Genomic DNA, 16,168 nt, shown 5'->3' on the forward strand with positions numbered 1-16,168 from the left:
CTTCTCTTCCAGACCACAGAATAACCATTGAACACATGGTCATAATGCTGCTGTCAACAAATATCTCACAATTTGTGCATCCATATTTGCTTTGAGTATAGTCAATTCAGTAAAGTCAAATATAGTAAGTTCATCAGTTGACTTTTTTCATCATGAACAAACAAATAACACTTTTTTTCTCTCTCTCTTTTGATTGAATGTGATCATCTGTTGAAAATTAAGGACCACACATCATGGTTTGGTTGGATAACTTGGATTTACTCCTCCAAACACATATGGCTAAATATTTCCTTTGCAAAAGTAAACGTAGGAGTAAGAGGGTTTGGCACAACCCTTGGGCTTCACATAATGTTTATTTCCTGAATTTACAGGTCTAATGTCAAGATGAATAACACAAAGAATTCTAATGAGAAGAAAAGTAATGTTAATAATAAGAATAAATAATGCACTGCATGGCTGGAACTGTTATTCATTGTTTTCCAGCTGTTCAGTCATGATATCAATTCATCTTGATTTCTCCCCTATAGGTGGGAGGCAGTATATTAACGGTACGTAATTGGATTAATATTATGTTATAATAGTAGGTCAAATGTTAAGAAACGGCAGGTCAACAGCTATTGCCAACCTTGTCAATGTCATGAGGCGAGATTATGTATAGTCAAATAATAACTACACCACTTTCATGAAACCAAGAGTTTCATGTTAACTTGTTACAGATATTATTATTTTTTTGCATGGCCTCGTACAATGTGTGCAACACTATTTTACTGTAAATTGTATCAATTTATAGTCAATAATTTAATTGTTAAACATTTAATTTAGGTAATTCAATTTAAACAAGCATTTTTTCCTGTTCATTTTATATGAATTACACTGCATTTATATATTGTCTAATTTTCTACATTTCAAGTTAGTGTTTAAGCATTTTGACATTTATTTCAAAATAATATATAAAGGCAGTAATAATTTAAACAAAATATTTTATTTGTGAACTGATGTTCAGCTGTCATTAAGCTCTGTAAACAGACATGAAATGTAGCGTATAATAATTTCTCAAAGCTGATTGCTAAAAAAAAACACACAGTCGTCATGTTCTCTTACGTAGAGTTCTCTCGTACTGCGTCGAAGAACGCTACGGGAAAGATATTTCTTTGTCGAGATTGAAGCCTAAAATTAATCCTTAATTTTGTAATAATGTAAAACGCTTTTCTGAAGCATACAACCTAGGCGGAGCAATACAGCTCACCCATTGGCTGCTCTGCCAGAAAAGCACAGCCTATGCGAGGCCAGGACGCTGACCAATGAGGACGCTTCGCGCCCTTCTGCGTCACCTCCCGCCCAAACAGGCGTGGCCTAGGCCTATAAATACGAGCATAGCTGTCTAACACGCCGATTTTCTTAAATTCAACGAAGCTGCACGCATCGCTGGATTGATTCGAGCCGCCACAGCCGTTTGGAACAAGCACCTCAGCAGGACGAGCCCTTACCTGAAGCCGCTGGTCATCGCCGCCTTCAGCCGCCGTTCCCTGCTGCGCTTCTCCGGCGTGGAATATCCTTTCAGTTTTGTGTGTGTTTTGTGTGTGTGTTCGCCTTCCGCGGCACACATTTTTTCCTCACAAAAGAGCAACGAGTGTCTTTTTAAAGATGTCTCGCGTTTCCTGCGGCTCCTGCCGAGCCGCGCTCATCGACAGGGACCACCACGAACTGTGTGTTTCCTGCTTGGGCGAGGAACATGCAGCTCTCGCTCTCGGTGATGGCGGCTGCCATCACTGCGACATGATGCCAATCGCGACTCTGCGGACTCGCCTTGCATCTTTCGCCGAGACTGCTCAACCGCCCCCTGTAGCGCCGCGCCGTAAGAAGCGCCGCGCTCAGCGGGTCCCGGAACCTCCCTCCACGAGGAGCTCGCCGCCGCCACCGCCGCTAGCTCCTCTCAACGTGTCGCTTGAGTCGCTCACCGACGGACAACAGCCGCAGCACGCCGCTTTGTCCGTTATGGAGGACGACCAGCAAGCCGTATCAGAGGGGGATGACGATTGCTGTTCGCTTCTCGCTTCGGAGAGCGAGGGATGGGCGAGCTCTGTGGACCTCCCCTCCCCCGCCGTTCCGGAACGTCGAGGAGGGAAGATCAGCATCGAAGCAGAGCTGATGCGTCTGCTCACACAGGCCGTATCGAGCCTCGGCCTCGAGTGGTCGACGCCCGAACAACCTGCACTCAACCGGCTGGATGGCCGCTTCCTCGCTGGAGACCGCGCTGCGCCCCCCTCCAGACACGCACCCTTTCTTCCTGAGCTTCACGAAGAGGTAGCGAAATCGTGGAAGGCGCCTTTTTCAGCCAGAGTACGTACTTCTGCCTCGCCAGCATTCTCCGTAGTGGACGGTGCTCGAGACAGAGGCTACCACGCTCTCCCTCCGGTCGAGGAGGCTGTAGCGACTCACCTTTGCCCACCCTCTGCTGGACGGCGGGCTAAGGGAGTCCTACCATCTAAAGCTTGCCGCACTTCGTCAGCTCTGAACGGCCGCGTGTATTCCGCCGCCGGACAAGCTGCATCGGCGCTGCACACCATGGCGGTGCTCCAAATCCACCAGGCTAACCTCCTCTGCAAGCTAGACGAGGAAGGCCCGGGCGCGATCAGTGTTCCGGACTTACGTAGCGCCACAGACCTCGCTCTTCGCGCTACAAAGTCCGCCGCACACGCCATCGGCAGGATTATGGCCTCAGCTACTGTTTCCGAGAGACATTTGTGGCTGACTCTCTCCGAAATGGCGGAGTCGGAGCGCTCTGCGTTCCTCGACGCTCCCATTTCACCGACTGGCCTCTTCGGATCCTCCGTGAAGGACTTCGCGGACCGATTCGCCGAGGTACAGAAGACTTCGCAGGCCATGAGACATTTTCTGCCAAAGCGCTCCAGTTCCGCAACAGGCTGCCCTAAACAGCCGCCTGCCCGAACTCAGCAGCGCCCCGCGCCCGCCGCACCGGCCCAGCAGCAACAGGCCCGAGAGAGACCACGGTCTCGCTCCGCCGGACGCCGCCCGCCACCGCGTGGTCCTCGGCCCAAGATCTCACTCAAGCCCGAGGCCTCGGCGCCATCCTAGCCCTGCTAGGAAAACGACGGTGTTCGGGTCCCGCTGCGGCCGGACTTCCACCAAAGATTTTCGCTTGTACAGCCCTAAGTTCTGTGTTTGTACCAGTGTATTTAGCAGCCAACAAACCGGCCGTAAAGCCCGTTTGCCTGCACACAAACGCCGTTTTCACGGTGACCCAGATAAATCTAAAAAAGAGTTTAATTTCTGGTGTTCCGGCCAAGGCCGATGGTGTAATGTGTGTAACTGCAATGCCCACCCAGTGCCCATTCATTCACACAAGCACAGCCCCGTTCAACACAGGGTTTGCACACATAAAATCGGCTCATGCCGGTTGTGCTTTACATGTAGTGAGCGTGCCCACTATCCAGTGCCCACAACCACTACACACTGCACGTTCCGCGGTTTCTGTAAAAACGAAACTAACGAACGGTCAGTCAGTACACAAACACAGTGTCCCCGGTGTTATAAATGTGCCCGCCACCAAGCGCCCACGTTTATTCACAAACATAACGAGCCCCGTAGGGCTCGCCCCGCGTGCTCTCTCTCAACTCAGAGAGTCGAGCACGCGCGGGACGCATACTGTGTTAAACATGTCCCCCGCCTCAGACGCCACGGCGTCCATGTTACAGCACACGGTTGCTCTCGTGTCGCCGCCATTTCGCGACCAGGGCCCAGATTACATTCAACCCCTAGTCACACGTGCACATGCATGGGAAAGACTTCCCGGGGTCTCAGAATGGGTGCTAGAGACTATAAAAAGAGGCTATTCGCTACAGTTTCATCGACGCCCTCCCCGTTTCACGGGAAAAGTCGAAACCACGGTAAAAACAGAAGTAGCACATCTACTTCGAGCCGAAATAGCGAAGCTATTGAGCAAAGGGGCCATATAGCCTTTATCTCAAGCTCAGAGCGAAGGGGGTCTGTACAGCAGATATTTCCTGGTACCGAAGAAAGACGGGGGTCTCAGACCCATTTTAGATCTAAGGCGTCTGAACAAAACGCTAACAAAGCGGAAGTTCAGAATGCTCACGACCAGAAAAATCCTCGCGCAAATTCGCCGAGGAGACTGGTTTATGGCGATAGATCTGAAAGACGCGTATTTTCACTTACAAATTGCGTCACGTCACAGGCGATTTTTGAGATTCGCCTTCGAGGGCCGGGCATATCAGTACACAGTCCTGCCATTCGGCCTATCCCTAGCACCTCGTACATTTACAGTGTGCATGGACGCGGCGCTGGCACCCCTGAGACTCCGAGGCGTTCGAATTCTGAACTATTTGGACGATTGGCTGATTCTAGCTCAATCGCCGTCAGAACTCGCTCACCACAAGACGCTAATACTCGATCACCTCGAGTGCTTAGGTCTGAGAGTCAATTGGGAGAAAAGTTCACTGTTTCCCAGTCAAAGGATCTCCTTTTTAGGACTGGATCTGAACTCACTGTCTATGACAGCACGTCTGTCATCACAGCGCAGGCGAAATACCCTGCAAATGGCGAAATCCTTCCGCAGCGGCCACATAGTGCCGCTCAGGAGATTTCAGAAAATGCTGGGCCTCATGGCCTCAGCCTCTACAGTGCTGCAGTTGGGCCTGCTGCGCATGCGCCCACTACAGTTCTGGTTGAGAACGCGCGTACCGCGCCGAGCATGGTTACACGGTCGTTATCGCCTCAAGGTCACTCAGGAATGCATTTCAGCCCTGACACCATGGAGAGCGTCAGACTGGTACCGGTCAGGTGTAAGCCTGGGGACTTCCTCGAGCCTGAAGGTGGTGTCCACGGACGCGTCCACCTCAGGCTGGGGAGCACTGCTCGACGGCAGACCGCTCTTTGGCCAATGGGCAGAGCGAGCCAAACTACCGCACATAAACTGCCTGGAAATGATGGCGGTGGACTTTGCGCTGAGGCGTTTCTGTCCCCGGATAAAAGGACACCACGTCCTGGTCCGCTCGGACAACGTGTCGGTAGTAACCTACATAAACCACCAGGGTGGCCTGAGGTCCCGAAACCTATTCAGGTTAGCGGAACGCATACTGGTGTGGGCCCAGCACAACCTGCGCTCGTTAAGAGCAATACACGTGCCAGGCCACTTGAACGTAGGCCCGGACAGACTCTCACGGAACAATGTTCCTACGGGAGAGTGGTCCCTACACACACAGACAGTGCGTCTGCTGTGGAAAAGGTTCGGCAGAGCGGAAATAGACCTGTTTGCAAACCAGGAGAACGCTCACTGCCCAGAATTCTTTTCGAAGAGCGCGAACGCGCTGGCCAGAGTCTGGCCCCGCCGTCCGCTCTATGCCTTTCCTCCTGTCTCACTCCTGCCTCAAGTGCTGGAGCGTATCAAGGAGAGCGGATGCTCGGTACTACTGGTTGCTCCATACTGGACGAATCAGACCTGGTTCCCAGCTTTGATGCGACTGAAAAGTACTGCCCCGTGGCCGATTCCAGTGAGGAGAGACCTCCTCTCACAGGCCAAGGGCGCGATTCTGCATCCTCACCCCGAGCTTTGGTCCCTACACGTATGGGCCATAAACGGGTACCCGCTAACCTCCCAAGAGGAGTGTTAGACACGATCGAGCAAGCTAGGGCTCCGTCTACTAGACGGCTCTACGCTTCCAAATGGTCGGTGTTCTCTGGATGGTGTTCAGATCAAGGTCTGTCACCACTTCAGTGTGGAGAACCGGAGATTCTCTCCTTCTTGCAAGAGCTATTGGATAAGGGAAGAACCCCATCCACGCTCAAAGTCTATGTGGCTGCCATATCAGCGTTCGTTAATCCAACGCTTGGCCGTTCACTAGGCAGGAACGACCTGGTGGTCCGCTTCCTGAGAGGCGCCAGGAGGTTAAACCCTCCAAGGCCTCCTTCAGTCCCCGTTTGGGACCTTTCTACAGTGTTGAACGCTATGAAAGGGGCCCCTTTCGAGCCTATTCACTCAGTTGACATGAAACACCTGTCTTTCAAGACCGTGTTTCTTTTGGCTCTCGCTTCAGTGAAGCGTGTGGGAGACTTGCAAGCACTCTCAGTAAGAGCTTCTTGTATGGAGTTCGGGCCAAACGACTCTGTAGTCGTATTGAAACCGAAGCATGGGTACGTGCCTAAGTCCCTCAACACACCGTTCAGGGCTCAGGTCATCTCCCTGTCGGCCCTGCCGGCTTCAGAGGACGGAAATAGCTCCCTTTGCCCGGTCAGGGCATTAAGAGCTTATGTGTCCCGCTCCGCTGTTTTTCGACAGACGGAGCAGCTCTTTGTTTCGTTCAGCGGACGCTCCAAGGGGCGAGCCGCGACGAAACAGAGTCTGTCTCGATGGGTAGTGGACGCCATTGCGCTAGCCTACGCATCTAGAGGTTTGGAATGCCCTTTGGGCATCAGAGCACACTCCACGAGAGGCATGGCCTCTTCATGGGCTTGGTATAGCGGAATCTCGTTACAAGATATCTGTATGGCGGCAGGCTGGGCCTCCCCGTCTACATTTATTAGGTTCTATAACCTAGAGGTTCCTGCGTTGCAGGCTAAACTGCTCTCGGTCTAGAAGACTATGTATTAGTGTCCTGCCCCGCGCTGCGGCCCAGGTCACTTCAGTGTTAATATGTATAAAGTGTTCCTGCCCCGCTGTGCGGCCCAGGTCACTTCAATGTTTAAGCATCACTCACTGACAATGTGTCCCATGAGCATGCTATTACCCCTCATATATATCTATATTTACATATATATGCTATTATGCCTTAAGAGGCACTACTATAAAGGGATGATGCTAATTTAGCCGCTCTCCCTATACTTCTTGGGGTAGGCACTTGTATACCAGGGCGCGCGCGCCCTTAGGTGTCTGTGTCGGTCCAAGAGCACGCACGGCGTTTTACATGGGGTTCCCGTAGCGTTCTTCGACGCAGTACGAGAGAACTCTACGTAAGAGAACGTACTCGGTTACTAACGTAACCTCGGTTCTCTCTAGAAGAGGGAATGAGTACTGCGTCTCATGGCCGTGCGTGTCCGCGCTGCGTCGCTTCATTGACGAAAATCGGCGTGTTAGACAGCTATGCTCGTATTTATAGGCCTAGGCCACGCCTGTTTGGGCGGGAGGTGACGCAGAAGGGCGCGAAGCCGAGTACGTTTTCATGCAATTTAAAGTTTGAGTTTGACGTGACATAAAGCGGTGATATCTAAGTGGCTGAGTAGTTTACTTATTTTTAAATGAGTTTTCCCATTGACGCCATTATTTTGGTCATCGTCGATTCGCGAAACAAGAGGTGGGGTTTATTGCACGAAGTAATCATAACCAATCATACTGCGATGAAGGCATTGCTTGCTCTCACGTGACTTTTCCCCATCAAACCCACCGCACGCTTTAGGGGAGACGGGGAGACCAGAGCCGTTTAGAGTTAAACAGCTCTGGGGGAGGTAAGAGAGACACACTCCCGCTGTAACCACTTGCTGGTGTCTCTGTTGGACCGTGTTACGAAAAACTTTTATACACGTTTTAGTGTCACATTTGTAATATTTGTGTTTTTATATTTTTGTAACATGGATTATTTTCACATTAAATTCTTTGAGGAGGCACTGTCTCCCTTGCCTCCTCAGAGATAACTTGAAGAGACTTTCATATTTTGTTCATATTCATATCCAGTTAATAATATATTTAAAAGGTAATTATGAAGGTGTGTGTGTGTGTGTGTGTGTGTGTGTGTGTGTGTGTGTGTGTGTGTGTGTGTGTGTGTGTGTGTGTGTGTGTGTGTGTGTGTGTGTGTGTGTGTGTGTGTGTGTGTGTGTGTGTGTGTGTGTGTGTTTTAAAATAACCCTAACAATAACAAAAAGATATTGTGTACATCTGAAAAAGCGCGCCTGTTCCTTTAACTCATCTAGGGGCGTGGCTAGCTGTCAGTCCTAGTTTGATTGACAAGAGAATGCATGAGAGAAATTTGACTCGCGCAGCCTGTAGTATCCACGCTGCATCGCACACACACCTCCCAGACTGTGACTGAGCACATAAAGCTGCTTTACATCATTTGACTTGAATAGTTTACCGTATTCACGTGTGACGAGTTTGGTTACGACTTAAAATGATACCTTTGTCATTTGGAATCAAAGTATAATAACGTTTGTTTGTAACATACGAGTAACAGTGTTGTGTATGCGGATACTTCAGAAGACGCGACCTGGATATTGCCGTCTTTCATGTGAGGATGATTTAAATAGTTAGTTACTTTGAGCATAACGATTTTTATCCTCAAATCAAAAGGAAAACGTTTCACTGACCTGTAGGCTGACATTTGACATTAGCTAAATTTTCCATCCTGGACTAAATCGAATTATAGGTAAGTGTTTTTAAAGAAACTTTTACAATGTGAAAGAAACCTGGACGAAAATGTTTTACCTTGGTAACGTTAGCTTCTTCAAAATGTAAGACCTTTCAGGCAGTGTCTGTCTATTGTTTAATTCATGTTTGATGACAGTGGTTGCTGATACCAAGTTGCCACAGTTTTATTGTTGTAAAAATCACTAGTAAAATGTAAAATATTTTTGTAAACATTTGATAATAGTGTTGCATCACAGTTACATTATTTATTATAAAAACCTATTCAAAGACATAAACAGGCAAATCATGAATGATGTAAGAATTTAAAGAAATAAAAACAATAGTTCCACACATTATGTAGGCTACTGAATATCTGGAATGCAAATTGAAACCATCAGTTTACAATCAGCTTTATTATTTTGTCAGTATTTCATCTCTGGTGTTAGTTGTGACCCATTTGCCTTCTTTTTTTCCTTGTGCATGCGGCTTCAATTATTTAACTGTTCTTTTTGTACTGCACAATTGTTTTGAGTGTGTGTCGTTTATAGAAATGCTTAGACGGTTTCTGTTTAAAATCCTTCATCCATTATTTGGGAAAGTGTTCAAGGGGAAATGGGTTTGTTTTAAATGAATGAGTGATTGATGTGTGATACGGTGCGTGATAAATCAGATCTTACATTTCTAGTACCATACCATGTGTTACACATTTCTTTGACTAATCTAAAATCTATTCAAGCACAACTTGTGTTTGGATTTGTACATTGTGTAAGACTATCCAGTTACATTTGGCTGTGTGAAGCATGCTCTTGGAACAATAACAGGTCAACCTCTTGCCTTTTCAGTAGCTCACTATGTTTCATTTGAAAACTTTGGTCAGTCAGTTTTTTTTTTATATATATAATTTGTCAAACATACTGTACTACAATAATATCTCTGTTATCATTAGACCTGGTCCTACATAAGATATTTTATGTAATTCTCATAAGACTAAAATAGAGAAGACCTTCAACTGATGAGTTCCCTTGTGAAATCAACAGATGCAGTGATGACAGTAAGATGAGACACAAGTCATCACAAAACGAGGGCCCAGTATTGGACCCCATGTGTTAAAAGGCTCATCATTAATAAAAAAAAGTAAAAAAATAAATAAAAGTCTAATCTATATATATATATATATATATATATATATATACATGCACATACTGTATCATCACATACACTCATATGTTCTTTGAATGAAATTAAAAGTTAAGCAGAATGTTCACGCTACTCTTTTTTTTCTGTTCAATGTGAATGGTGAGATGACTTTTTACAACTAAAAGTCATTCCTGACACAATCATTTGACTTTAGAAAACATAAAAGAGAGACCTCAAATTGTTAAGATACTTTTATGGTGCTTTTTTTGGCATTTTTGAAGCTTGACAGCCTCTAGATTGCTTTCTTTGTAGGAAAAACAGAGTGAATCTACAGAAAAAAGAAAATCATGCAGACATTATGACAGTGAATAAATAATGACAGGATTTTCATTTTTGGAGCAACTATCCCTTTGTGAGTTTTGTGAAGCTGCAACTCAAAAAGTATAAAGCTCGTATAAAACTCTAAAGTTCATCTGATGTCTCGCAACAAACCCGTGTTTCATTTATTAATAGAGTCGCTGAAGAGATTGATTCGAAACTCCACAATCGATCAAATGTTTACCTCAGAAGCTGTTGGCTCCAAAAGTCATGCATCTGTAAACTTCAAAGAGGTTTTCGCACATATGTGGAGTCTCTGGAAGAATGTGGCAGTTGCTGGTGATAAGTGGCTCTTTTCCTTCATTGGCTAATGCAGATAACAAATGGGATTTTGGTGCTGTTGGTGTCGCATCTGTGGCCTCACTGATAAAGCAGCTGATTGAGTGTTGGGAACATATTGCGGTCGTGTTTGGTTGCATCATTGTTTAAATAAACTTTTCCCCCTTAATCGAACAGGTGAAAAGGTCCAAATGCAGCTGTCACTGATGTGTGTGCATGTATGTTGTAATGACAGCAGAAGGGTATGACCACCAGAGATGTTTTGACACAAACATTTTTAGCCATCAAATCCTTTTGATTAGGCTGGAGCACACTCCACTCCCATATTGACAATTAGACACGTAGATGCTTTATTGATCCTCTCAGGAAAATTGAGGATCAGCTAAAATGAGGATTACGAGACAGCTGCTCTATGATACGATGCTTTAAAATGAATCCCTCAGACTGTCTTGTGAGGATGCCCTCATTATCATAAAATGTGTCATGATGACCTGACTCCTCCACCCTTATGAGTCAACAGACCCCATTTGCAGAAGGGAAGCTTATTGTATACCGATGAAAGTGTCGAGTGACATGTTATTTTCTTGTGATCTCTATTTTAAGCATCTGAAACTAACTTTGCTAATCTCTAAAGACAGGTGCTGAGAACGGAAAACTGTTGGTTCTTGAACGCCAAATGTATTAGTTGACATGATACATAACCGGTCAAAAGTTTTATGTTTTTTTTCCCCCATGTTTTTAAAAGAAGTATCTTATGCTCACCAAGGGTGTATTTATTTGATTAAAAATACAGTGAAATAATTAATAATTGTTTTCTATTTTAATATATTTCAAAATGTGTTGGCAAAGCTGAATTTTTAGTAGCCGTTACTCCAGTCTTCAGTGTCACATCAAGAAATATTTATTTTTATTATCAATGTTGATATTATCAATGTTTTTTTGTTTTTTGCTTCCTATTATTTTTGTGGAAACTGTGATACATTGCCATTCAAAAGTTTGGAGTAAGCAAGATAAAAAATAAATTAAAAAAAACTTTTATTTAAATTGGAAAAAATGGCAGTAAAGACATTTTTATAATGTCTTATTATGAAAGATGTGTATTTCAAACAAATTATGTTCTGTTGAACTTTCTATTCATTAAAGAATCCTGGAAAAAATGATACAATTTTCACAAAAACCTTAAGCAGCAAAATTTGTTTTCAAGATTGTTAAAACATTTTTTTTTAATAATAATTGATCATTTTTAGCACCATATCAGCATATTAAAATGATTTCTGAAGGATCATGTGACCCTAAAGCCTGGAGTAATGATGCTGAAAATTCAGCTTTGTCATCACATAGCCTACATAGGCTACATTACTTTTTAAAATGTATTGAAATAGAAAACAGTTATTTTAAATTGTAATAATATTTCACAACATTACAGTTGTTACTGTATTTTTGATAATAAATACAGCCTTGGTGAGCATCAGAGTCTTTCAAAAACATTTAAAAATCGTAATTATTCCAAACTTTTGACTGGAATGTTGCTATATAAATACTTTTGACATTCATTTAATGGTTAAACTTTGGAGTATCTTCCCATAATTCTTCAATATAGAAGTAAAGTAGTTGAGAAACTTTGCACAGTAAGCCAAATGTCTGGCTGTCTGGAGGCTGCAGGAAATTATGGACTGCTGGCCAAAACCAACAAGCAGTCAAAAGGAATAAAAGAAGGCTTTAGGTTAATTTCGGTCTGTGTTTACTAAAACAGTAGCACAGATCTGTTCAGACTAGCATGCTATCCACAAAGATACCACACTGAATTGTAGCCAGTCTGCAATTTCCTGTGTGCAAAGCTACTTCTGATGAGCCTCAAAAAGGAAAAGCTCACAGATAACTTTTCGGGAGAGCCGGGATGAATTGCACGTCACGTCATATAGGATTACCAGAAAAATACCAGTTAATCTTCTTGAGGCTTGTTTATTTGCTTGCAGAGCCAAGAGAAAGCCTAGGATGTCATGCAATGCAAAAAGGGCCATCCAAGAAAGATAACTATAATAATAACTATAACCATAAAGTTTTAATAATCACTCTAACTCTAAGAGAATTGCGGAATCCACAATAACAATAACAACACAAAGAAAACGATTTTGTTGGAATCACTTTTTTGGGTTTTTTTTTTTCTCCAGCTGATGAACAAGCCAATCAGAGTCCAGCTGACTTTTAAATATAACTTCAGGAAACCGAATGCTATCTTATCTTCCATTGCTGTGGATGCTAATATAGTAATATATATATTATCGTTATAGTTATCGTTCTTGCGTTAACCAGGGTCACGGAAAGTGTTTTCACAGGATTGTAAATGAAACGCACATTTTTACATTTATTCATTTTAAGCATTTAGTCATTTATTTGTAATAAACACTTTAAGTGGGCTATTTAAAAAGTGGTAGGACTATTTATTTACATGTTAATTTGTGTTTTTTAAAACATACGCTGATAGTGTGACGTTATATGGTGTGTGTGTGCGTGCGCGTAGAAAGAATTCATCAGCAGCCGCTCAAAAAAATTGTTACCTCTCTATAGCGAAAGTCCATCGTCAGTGTTGTGTTTGTTAGGCACTAGGCAGGTTTTTTTGTGTTAATTTCTATTTCTTGTCGCTGTGCAGGCTCTTTTATGCGTGTAAACCGCCCCAATAATCCTTTTATTTAAAGGCTTAATTTATGTCCCATAGGCCGGTCCGTTGCATTACGATTGAAAGCAGTATCAATAATGTAAAAAATGTGATGTGCAGTCAAGTTCGGGTGTGTATGCTGTTATATCCGATACGCTTGTTGTGATTCGCTGAGTTTTGACAAGTTTTGATATTGTTTCTTATTCAAACCCCCCCTCCTTATGTCAACAGTCCTATTGAATCAGTTAAGTGACAACCTTTGTTTGCGATGCGTCATTTGCTGCTTTCTGTGTCGCATGACACAGTAAACAAATAGTTTATGGTGTCGTACTTAGTTATAAGTGCAAAGTTGGCAAATAAATTTAGACTGGAATCTGCATTTGAATCTATGTTTAGTAACTTTAATTAATAGTACTACCTTTTAACATTCATACAGTTCCTTCTTTTATTGTTGTTGTTCCAACACAGATCTGTTATGTGCATTTGTGCATCCATGATTAAGGTCATGACAGGTATGATGACAAGCAGTCAAGATCCAGCTTATAATATAGATATTTACAGCCATCGCAGTCAACTCAAAAGCTCTCTCTTTATCTCTGGTGCAAGTCTATTTTGAGCCACAGTGTTGTCTCTCTTTGATCACCAGTGTTCCCTATGGTAAAAATCAAAGTGTGAGTTCAGCTAACCAGTTGAGGGCATTTGTGGAGGGTAAACATGATGGACAATAGACAGAATCACCTTTCAACACCTCTTTAAATACATTGGGGATAACATTAAAGAGCCAGTAAATCACTCTCGCCTTAATGCTAATGTGGCATCACTTTACATCTGTCCTGACAAACCTGTACCATTTCCTGCCTTTTGTCCACGTGTGTATTTAAATCTCTTGGCCTTGTCAGATGAATCAAATCTGAAGTGTAAATTTTTTCAAAGTTTAAATACTTTCTCCTATCCCATAAGCAGTTTCTGTTAGTCGATTGCCCCAGTCATTGTTTTACCCATTACTTTTGGTACAGAAATTGCACACTGCAGCTTTAAAGATTACATAAACTGTTTTAGCGCTCTAAAATACTTGATTCTTATTGGTCAATTGCGACATTCAGTCTAGTCAAGTGCGGAGTACATGCGTATTACGTGTTTAATCTATAGGTATGCACGTTTGAATATATATGTGTGCAGGTGTGTAGTCTTTCTCTACAAATTGACCTCAACAAACTATCTGTCTGGCCTTAAATTCATTATACAGAACATTTTTTATCGTTTCCTTGTGTCCAGATACTTCCTAATCGAGTGCAACAGTGCCTGTCCACTTTTACAGAGGCCTTGGTTGGGGAAGTGTTTTTCCTATTACCATTTTCCCATATGGATTTTTAAAAACTATTTGTTTAAGAGTTTTAAGCCATGAATCAAACCAGTCAGTTACGAGGTGAATTACAACATTACAAACATTGATTTGAAGTGAAAAAGTATTTGAAAACCATAAAAGACACGGGTGAAAGACTGTTGCGATTTAATATTGTTGTGTTGTTCATATTATTGCTAAACTGGTTCTTTTGCACGCAGTAATGACTGTTTTTTTCTGGGCAGAAAACATTAAGATTATATATAGGTATTAGGTAAGATGATTGATTGAAATTAGTAATGTCCAAGTATTTATTTATTTATTTGATGAGTAGCTGTGCAATAAGCAGGATACTGTACAGTTAGCTATCGCAAAATAAACCGACTGCAAATTATTGTTTACAATAATGAATGATGACTGTTGATTATCTTTCACTCTTCAAAAAATTTAAAGGGATAATTCACCCAAAAATTTAAATTTACTCACCCTCAAGCCATAGGTGTATATGACATTCTTCTTTCAGACGAATACAATCGGAGTTATATTTAAAAAATAAAATGTCCTGGCTCTTCCAAGCTGTATAATGGGAGTCAATGGGTATATTTTGGAAGGCCATTAAGCGCATCCATACATGATAAAAGTGCTCGAAACAGCTCTGGGGGTTAATAAAGGTCTTCTGAAGTGAAGTGATGCGTTCGTGTAAGAACAATATTTTCTTTAGAAATATTTAGACCTTAAACACCTAGGATAGCTTCAGGGCCATAATGATGGGCCTTAAATGATGGGCCAAATTTCATTTTTGGGTGAACTATCCCTTTAAGAACAGGCCTGTTGAATGATGTTTGCTCCTTATTTCTCAATTAATTCCTGCTGTGCCTTTAAACAAACCTTTAGTGTTTTAGCCTGACAAACTGTGATTTAGAGATATGGAAACTTTAACACTGCCCAGCCAAACCTCCTTAATGTCCCGGAGAGTAGGGATTTACAAAATATTTTTAAAGTTCAGCCCTTGTAACACTATATAAACACAATATTTTCCTAGCTATTTCACTGAAATAATAATTGATTTAAAAAATATAAAACGACTTTTTTTGAGTTGTTTTCATTACTTAATGATTAGTAACTTCTTTTTTAGTAATTTGCTGGTCTGAATGCTTTTCGTTTTGTTACAGGCACATATGAGAGAGACCACAAACGACAATGTCTAAGACACAGAAATCAGAGTCCAGGTCTCGCTCTCGATCGGCCTCCAGATCAAGATCCCATTCTTATTCCCGCTCCCGCTCCAGCTCCAGATCTAGATCAAGAAAGCGCAGATATGGGTAAGTGTCCATTATGATAATTAAATTGCATCTACTGGCTTTTTTCATTACTATGGCATGCAAAATATACTGTCAATGAAAAATGAGACAGTCACACTTTACTGCACAGTACAAAGCTGGTATGTGGGATGATTGGTTTGGTTTCGATGTTTGATTTCAGTTTTGAGTCCGATTTTTCAGTTTCAAGTTTCAGTCATCACTTTCAGTGACGTGTTGTGTATTTTAGTACATAACAGAATGAATAGGAAAGAAGGGACATTTTGTAATACTAATAAGAGGAAAAACTGATGAAATTATCACTTAAAAACTAATCGGCTGTAATAATTTCCATTTTACTGACTATTGTATTGAGTAATTCATGCTGATTCATTTAGCCTTTTTTTCTGTCTTGCAATCAGGCCCAAATGGAATAAGTACACAATTCTACGTAAATGAACGCTGGAAATGTGGCTTCAATCCGTCTTGGTCTGCTTTTAATCTTGTGCTTGATAAGCAATGAACTTTACTCATTGTGACCGTACTACAATGCACAAATCTGAACACAATAAGTGTCTTGACAGATGTGCTTAAAGGGTTAGTTCACCCAAAAATGAAAATTCAGTCAGTAATTACTCACCCTCATGTTGTTCCAACCATGTAAGTCTTTCGTTCATCTTCGGATCACAAATTAAGATATTTTT

The 16,168-nt window shown here is 42.6% G+C and overlaps 1 protein-coding gene across 4 annotated transcripts in view; it reads left to right on the forward strand.

The window, feature by feature from the left end:
• thrap3a (thyroid hormone receptor associated protein 3a) overlaps positions 1 to 16,168 on the forward strand; it is a 47,836-nt gene that overhangs the window by 20,541 nt on the left and 11,127 nt on the right. For 2 of the 4 annotated variants that reach the window (XM_079625452.1, XM_079625450.1), the window contains exons 1-2: positions 8,000 to 8,393; positions 15,339 to 15,488. In XM_079625452.1, the coding sequence (XP_079481578.1) occupies positions 15,367 to 15,488 (122 nt within the window). In that variant the 5' untranslated portion in view covers positions 8,000 to 8,393; positions 15,339 to 15,366. Of the gene's footprint in view, positions 1 to 7,999; positions 8,394 to 15,338; positions 15,489 to 16,168 lie in introns of those variants that run through there. The other 2 variants (XM_079625453.1, XM_079625451.1) reach the window with 1 other exon arrangement.

This window comes from Phoxinus phoxinus (assembly GCF_949152265.1).
Source record: "Phoxinus phoxinus genome assembly, chromosome: 10".
Classification (NCBI taxonomy): Eukaryota; Metazoa; Chordata; class Actinopteri; order Cypriniformes; family Leuciscidae; genus Phoxinus; species Phoxinus phoxinus.